Source organism: Mchenga conophoros, linkage group LG12, assembly GCF_057382185.1.
Source record: "Mchenga conophoros isolate Kocher_MC1m ecotype Shallow Benthic linkage group LG12, M_conophoros_male_GT1.1, whole genome shotgun sequence".
Lineage (NCBI taxonomy): Eukaryota > Metazoa > Chordata > Actinopteri > Cichliformes > Cichlidae > Mchenga > Mchenga conophoros.
In genome coordinates this window covers 23,517,006-23,524,593 of record NC_140537.1, presented here as the reverse complement: position 1 = coordinate 23,524,593, position 7,588 = coordinate 23,517,006, and the positions used below count along the sequence as shown (strand labels likewise).

Genomic DNA, 7,588 nt, shown 5'->3' with positions numbered 1-7,588 from the left:
GTACCTAAAGTGTAAACGGCACATCACAATAAAAATCTTTATTTTAAAAATAACAGTTTCACAGTTTAAAATTGAACTGAATTGCACCTTAAAAGTTATATGACAAATTAAAAAGGGACAATTCGGGCGGTGTATATCTTTATTTTCTTTAAAAAATAGAAAGGATTCTGAACACAATGCAGGACTCTTCATCACAGGCCTTGTCTCCAAGTGGGAACAGCTCTGTAACAAAAAGAACATTTCAGTCATTTAGAAATAAATTACTCATTATTACCAAATGTTTCTTGACAGAAACTTGAAAGATTTACAGAAAAAAATTAAGTTTAGGAGGCAAACCTGTGAAACATTTGTAGCATTGGCCCATCTCCCGACGGTCCAACGTGTTTCAGCCGCTCCTCCCATCCCTTCGTAGGGCGGGTAAGCCTGGACGGGTCTCTGTTGACATGATTGTCCACCTGAATGTGGAAAAAAAGGACAAAACGTCAACCTTTTTCCCACACGCAGTTTAATCTTCTTATTTCAAGATTTCACAATGATGATTTTCCGATTTAGTGACTTAACTGTTACTTTTTCCACAAGAAAACAAACCTCTCACCTTCTCCTTCAACTTGGCAGCGAGTCTCCTCTGCCTTTCCTCTTGCTCTTTTTCCCTCAGCTGTTTCTCATGGCGCTTTGCCTCCACCCTATGAAGATCCTGCAGAAAGGCAGAGACGAGCCTTGTATTTCTCAGTGTTTTGACATCACAACCTCGCCTGATGAAAACCGCGCTCTTATCTAGAGCAACATCCTGTTTAACACCAGAAATCTGAAAATCTGGCATTTTACAGCAGTCACTTAAGGCATCTCAGTTTAAAACACGCAAACATCGCATCTTGTGTTTCCTTGTGTCTGTAATTTTGGCATTTTTGTACCCTTTCATTAAAACGCCTGATGCTCTTTGTCGCCTCCTTTCTCCTCTCTTCTCTTTCTCTCTCTTCTTCTGCTCTCCTCCTCCTCTCTTGTTCCTCCTCTTCTACTCTCCTCAGTCGGAGCTGCTCCTCTACGGTTAGCTTCACTTCCAGCTGCCGGCGGCGCTCCTCCTAATAAAAAGTATGAATACATTATTGGTTAAAGTAAAAAGCAGTTCAGGACACAACATGCACATATTTACTCCTTGGTTTTACTCTGTATTTTCATTTTTACATTAAATGAGTGCATAACTACACAGAAGTGCTCCCTGACTAAACTAAACTACAGCGACAGTAAAATGACACCCGAGCACAAAAGCACCTTTTCCCGTTTCCTCTTTTGAATCTCTTCAGCCAGTCTTTGTTCCTCTTCCTGCTCCTCCCTCCTTTTCTTTTCTTCCCTCCATTCCTCCAGACGCCGTGCCATCTCGCTCCTCTCCTCCTCAGTCCTAAAACAAATTATATACCATGAACAAACGACACCCCCAAAAATCCATCAATCAACTGGGTGCTCATAACATGAGGTGGGATTTACAACATTGGGTTGAATTTAACCGGCATAGCTAGGAGATCAACCCGCCTGCATCATCTCCTTTTTATTTCATACTAGTCTGTCACACTCCTGGCTCACCTGTGTTGCTGGGCCTGGCTTTTGGCCTCCTTCTCCCTCCTTTTTGCCTCTTCTGTCTTCTCCTGAGTCTGTATCCTGATCTGGTGTTCCTGATGCTTGCTGGCTTTCCAGCGCTGAATAGCCTGCATGTGGCATAAAAATAAGCAGTGACATAAGAAACCACAAAATACTTAACAAGCAGCAGCACGGGTTGCAAACAATTCTTATGATGTGCTGTCTATTTAATGTTAACACATAAAGAAAATGTGAGGTAATGTTCAATCATCGCCATTTTCCCAAACGAATCGGGGGGGATATGTAGTGAAGATGAAAATCTAACTCTTTATGATTGCTTAGTTTTCAGTTAAAAACAGTGGACTGTCAGCAGAACTTCTGCGCTGATGTTTTAAGTCTCCCCTCATAATAAATTATTAAAAGCTTTTTGTAACTCTGTCTGAAAACTCAAAGGTCAAACTGGCTCACCATCAATGAAACTCAAAGGTTATTGTAGGATGAGCTAAAAGTGAAGTTCACAGGTGCTTTTTCTCCAACCTCACCTTCACGTTTGTCTAATGTGCACATATATAGATAATAGTTGGATTTCTATGCTGCTCAGACATGTTTTGTCATTACCTCTTTCTTCCTGTCCTGCAGGTAGATGAGCTCCTGATGCCATTCCTCGTGTTGCTCTATCTCCTCCATTGTTCTACCAGGCAGATACAGCTTGGCTTCTTTCCTGTAGCCCGGCTCCCCACTGTGCTTCACCCAGACCTGTGAGTCAGATTACAGACAGACAACCGCGCTGAGGTCACCAAGCTTTGGGCTGGCAGCTGCTGAGTCTGCCCGTTAGTTTAAGCAGTAGTGTTTGACCGTATGACATGATCAGCAAGTGAAAGGAAGAGAAATAACAGTAATGGTTTACTTGCTTTAAGAAAAGCTTCATGGTCATATTGGTCCCAGCCACCATAAGAGCCTCCAGTCTTCTGCAGGAAAACCTCCAGCGCTCTGACTTCTGCTGGCAGGTCTCTGTCGGGTGGTTTGGTCTTATGGAAAAGAGGCAGCTATGAATTCAGGGTGCATTTTGAAATAAAGTCAACTGCCACTGTGTTGGTTAGAGAGATATTTATTTATCTTATTCTAATTCTGAGACTTCTCACTGAAACTCATCTCTCTAATATTTTACCACCTAACTGACAAACACGAGAGAAAGTTCAGAGAGGAGGAAGACGAGACAGAGACACACCCTAACAGTGGGAGCTGCGGGTAGTTTGGGATTCGTTTTGACAGCAAGGCTCCAGTTTTCAATCTTCTTCTCATAAGCGGTGATTTCCTGTCTGCATGTCCACTCTTCCTTCAAAAATTCCTCAAAGCTGAACGAAAAGCAAATCAATTTTAACAAAATATTGACATCAGTACAAAAGTTCACCCCCAGAAAATATTAAACGGTGGCTGCTCTTTCTCTCCTTTAACGTACATAAAGCTGGAATCATGTGCGAACGAATGCAACATGTACAAGTGCAATGTACCTGCTTGCTTCACTATGTTAAATATTATTACATTTTAAGTTAAAGGTAGTTTACTTTAATATGGATGACATATTTTAAAATGGATTTTAAGCCTCTACATTTAACTCAGCTTGTTTGGTTTATGCTGTTACCGTGAGCGCTGTTCCTCCTTCACGCTGTTAATAGAAATTTCCACCTCTGACATGATTTCCTTCAGTTTTTCAATCACTGAAAATCCAAGAAATGCAGAGACAATAAGAACTCTATACATATAACAATGCAGACAACTTTGTTGAGCAGTGCACTACTCAGATGCATCGAGTATTTCCTTTTCAGTCACTTTTCTCACTCAACAAGTGTTAATAGACCTCTCTGCTGAATCACACTTGTTATTAATCTCTGGCTCTCGTCCACAGCATGTCTTTCATCCTGTCTTCCTTCTCTCTCCCCAACCGGTCGCAGCAGATGGCTGCTCCTCCCTGAGCTTGGTTCTGCTGGAGGTTTCTTCCTGTTGAGAGGGAGTTTTTCCTTCCCACTGTCGCCAAAGTGCTTGCTCATAGGGGGTCACATGATTGTTTTTTTTTCTCTGTATGTATTATTGTAGGGTCTACCTTACAATATAAAGTGCCTTGAGGCGACTGTTGTTGTGATTTAGTGCTATATAAATAAAATTGAATTGAATTGAATACTCTGCAATAGTGGAAATTAAATTAAAGAGGACCTATTACATTCATTTCCATTTCCAGCTATTTACTCTTGGATCTTTACTACATCAGCTTTGCATGATTAAAAGTTCAAAATCATCCCCATTTACTTCATAGTAAGTCTCGTTTACTCTGAAATGAGCTGTTTTAGCTCCTTGTCCTTTAAGTAATATTTTTATGACTGGCTGCCAATCGAGAACAGAACGCTTAAATAGCAGCTGGAGTAAGATGTCCATATTAGGGATATCCCATCTCTTTGACATCATCCAGACCCAGGAGCAGAAAAAAACAGTCTAAAGGGGAGCTTTAAGCAAGGTCTGAAGCCTGAGCTTGTGGCTCACAGGGATTTCTTGCACAAATACCAGCTATTACTAATTAAAACCCTCACTCTGTTTAATGTGAGCATTTACCAACAGTATAATATATATGACTGGAATAAGGAAAAGCAGAAATGGTCCACTTTAACATAAATGAGTAAAAACTTACACTCCGGAGTTGGTTTCACATCAGTTAGATGTCTTTGAAATTTCCTCACACCATTATGAATCTTCATGAGCTGCTTTTGAAGATTTATCTCTGAAGAAAAAAGAACAGGTTAATGAAAAGCAATATTCATCACAAAGGATGGGTGCTTCTTCTAATAAATGTTTATTGCTATGCCTCCAGTTCCAGAGATTCCAGCCTCTCTGGATCTGATAATAAGTCTTCCCAGCAGGGTATTTTATACCCCACAGAAAAAATGCCGAGTGAGATGCCCCGTCACCTCGCAACATTAAAATGTCAGGTGAAAATGTTAGTATATGTAAAGAAAGACCTACTCTCAGCATTTCTTTGTCCCTCCAGCACATTCTCGTACTCTTCGATCTCTCCACTCACATCCGCCCAGCCATTCTTTCTGCACTGAGAAATCAGCGTCCTCTCTTTCTCCAACTTCTCAATCCTATGAAAAGTTCAGCGATTCATTTGATCTGTTACACATTATTACAAATAATCTGATTTCACCTTATTAGAACAATTAAAATTACAAGTAGACATGGTCAAGATGACCTGTGATTAAAATTATCTTCAGGGTTTAGAGAGAATGGTCTGAAAAAGAGGAACTATCAAGCAGTTCAGGCTGCTGGTGGTGATGTAATGGTGTGGGGCATATTTTCTTGGCACACTTTGGGACCCTTAATACCAACTGAGCATCGCTTAAATGGCACAGAGTATTATTGCTGACTGTTTCCAACTCATCTTCAGTGAATGAGAAATCAAGATAACATCGATATGAAACTTTTGACGATGTAAATAAAAATATGTGTTAGAAATTCAATTTAAACGCAGAAGAAGTGACAGCAGCAGTATTACTTACTGCCTCCTGTTCCTCTCAGCCTCCCTGAGGAACTGTGCAGTTTTCTGTGTGGCCAGTCTGTGGTCCGCACTTGGACCGCTGAGCAGGGGTGATGTGCATGGCTGCAGGACACTAGGCTCTTCCTCCCCCTGCTCATATTCAGTTAGTGTTAGTAAAACACAAGTGCTGCTCATGCCAACAACCTCAGGTGTAGATTTTTTGCATTTTCAAAAGTCCAGAAGTTCTGTCCAATAATAAATTCACAGTCTACTCAACGACATTGGCATCTGTAACCATGTTATTTATACAGCATCCATTATCGGACAGACGCAAATTTAGCAACAAAAGCTCTGAAAAACATTTCAAAAACAATGAAACTATTAATGGCGCGCGTATGTCAGAGTCCTGCATACTACTGATTAGCGCAATAAACAAATCTGTAAAATTACCAAGCAGTTTCGTCTCTTAAAGCTAACTTTGCTACCTAGCACTGACTAACGTTAGCTCTTTAGACTTTCAGATGGCCCGAAAACTGAAAGTAAAACGCGCCAAAAAGAAAACAAAACATATCATTCAAATACAGCCGCCTGACTAATGTAAGGCAGTTTAGGAATAAATGAAATAATGAGCACTATGACAGATACCGAGTAATGTTTATCATCCTCCCATGCAGTTGCTAGGGCAGCCATGTTTGGAGTGGAGTACTTCTGCAGTCACTGGTTTGTACCAGCAGAGGGCGCTGCTGTCATTAAGGGACTGTGGTATAACAAGTGACTGTAGAAGAACCGTTGACTGCACGTAGCTGTGTATGACTGTATGCATGTATATGTATATGTATATGTATATGACTGTATATAACCACGAAGAAAACCTTACACAAACATGTTTCATCCTTTCAGCCAGTGTGAAGCTGTCACATGGATACCACGCTCACTCCTTAAATGTTTTGTTATTCATAACCACAATCTTTTCCTGCCACTGCCATGTGGTTTTATTCCCAGCCTTGTAGTTTTGCATGTTTTCTAGAAGATACGCAAAGTCAAAAGCCAGAAAAGTCAGTGAGCCAAAGAAATATTGAAATCTTCCTTGAATTAATAATCTTTCAATTGCTGAAAGTTGATTTTAGTGTGGCCCAATAAAACTTACGAAGTATAAAAAGTCTTCAAAGAGTATTATTCCGTGTTTTCCTTTCAGTCTCTGTAACCCAGTTCTCGAGTTATAAAATCTGACGGTACCCTGCAGCTTGATAGTTAAAGTTACCTATATGCCTCTCACTCTCTAAAATAACCGCCTGCGCAGTGTACCGAGGCCTCGGCTATTTCTGTAACAGCTTTTTCACGATGGCCAACAGCTATAATTATTATGAGTCTTGCCAAAGTGACAGTGACAGAGACACTGAGAGAAAGAGAGTGAAGGCAGTATAAATAGAAACCTGAATCCATTATTGAGTGCAGATATTGGGGATGGTCTCTCCCTCGGGTGCAGAGGCAGAGTTGTGATCGCAACATAAATAGCAACCGCTCTCCTTAATGGAGAGTGTTACAATTTCCTGTCCTCATCCTCAGCAGAGGGACCCACTTAATTTGATAAAAGAGGCAATCAGATGACTGGTTGGCATGACAGATCAAACAAGTGGGTACAGCAGAGGATTTCCAGACCACATAGTTTGTATCTGCATACAAAAATGTAAATGTCAAGGAGAACAAATGAAAGCAGCTTGAAGATGACATAACTCGTTCCAGTGTTAAGGCATTAGCTCGGCAAAACAACTCATAACTCAAAGTTCACCTACTACCACGTGTCTATATCTGGCTGTCATAAGTTAAACGTGTGATTAGATATGTGTCATAGCAACAGTACAGGAGAAATACTCAATATAAAATTAGCAGTAGCACAGAGTGGAAGTTAAAAAACAGTTGTTTAATTCAACATTTTATTCAATAAATCCCGTGCACCACCACCGTCCTGAGATAATGTTAGCTGAGGGAAGTTGCATTAAATCAGCTCGACTGAAACACCATCCAACACTGGACACAGCGTGATATTCTGAGCAAGCTAATGGCTCAGCCACAGGAGTAGAAATTGCGCAGCAACCTCCTTGCAAGTATAAAAGAGCATTAAAAAATAATATTTAAAAAAAATGTGAAGTTTCTTTTAAATGAGAAGCACCAGATATGAGATTTTCTAATGATTTATCATAGTTAATTGCTGTGTTATCAGAAACAGATTGCATGCAGTTGCCACCTTGACCCCATTTGTTTGCAGACTGATAGCAGAGTGACTCCAGCTTCTGGAAACATTTTATGGCAGGCTTTAGTGAAAGCGTTTGTATGCTTGACAATCTTATTGGATAAAAAAATAAAGACAAAATTTATTTGTCTTTATTTAAAACGATTTTTATAGTTTCAAAATAAAGTGCAATATTCACTATAATATAGTTTCTAATGTTTTGAGTCCTAAAATCCTGCCATGATGTTTCTTTACCGCTT

General features: G+C 40.2%; 1 protein-coding gene across 1 annotated transcript; it reads right to left on the bottom strand.

Annotated features, from left to right (window-relative positions):
- Positions 1–72: 72 nt before the first annotated feature.
- On the bottom strand, positions 73–5,829 carry ccdc112 (coiled-coil domain containing 112). Its single transcript, XM_085294652.1, has 14 exons — positions 5,744–5,829; positions 5,121–5,248; positions 4,585–4,706; positions 4,253–4,342; positions 3,215–3,290; positions 2,801–2,927; positions 2,484–2,600; positions 2,191–2,328; positions 1,579–1,700; positions 1,270–1,396; positions 912–1,079; positions 596–694; positions 337–455; positions 73–222 (listed from the first exon to the last, which is right to left on the bottom strand). The coding sequence occupies exons 1-14, from the start codon at positions 5,786–5,788 to the stop codon at positions 192–194; spliced, it is 1,509 nt and encodes a 502-aa protein (XP_085150778.1). The 5' UTR covers positions 5,789–5,829; the 3' UTR covers positions 73–191.
- Positions 5,830–7,588: the final 1,759 nt, after the last annotated feature.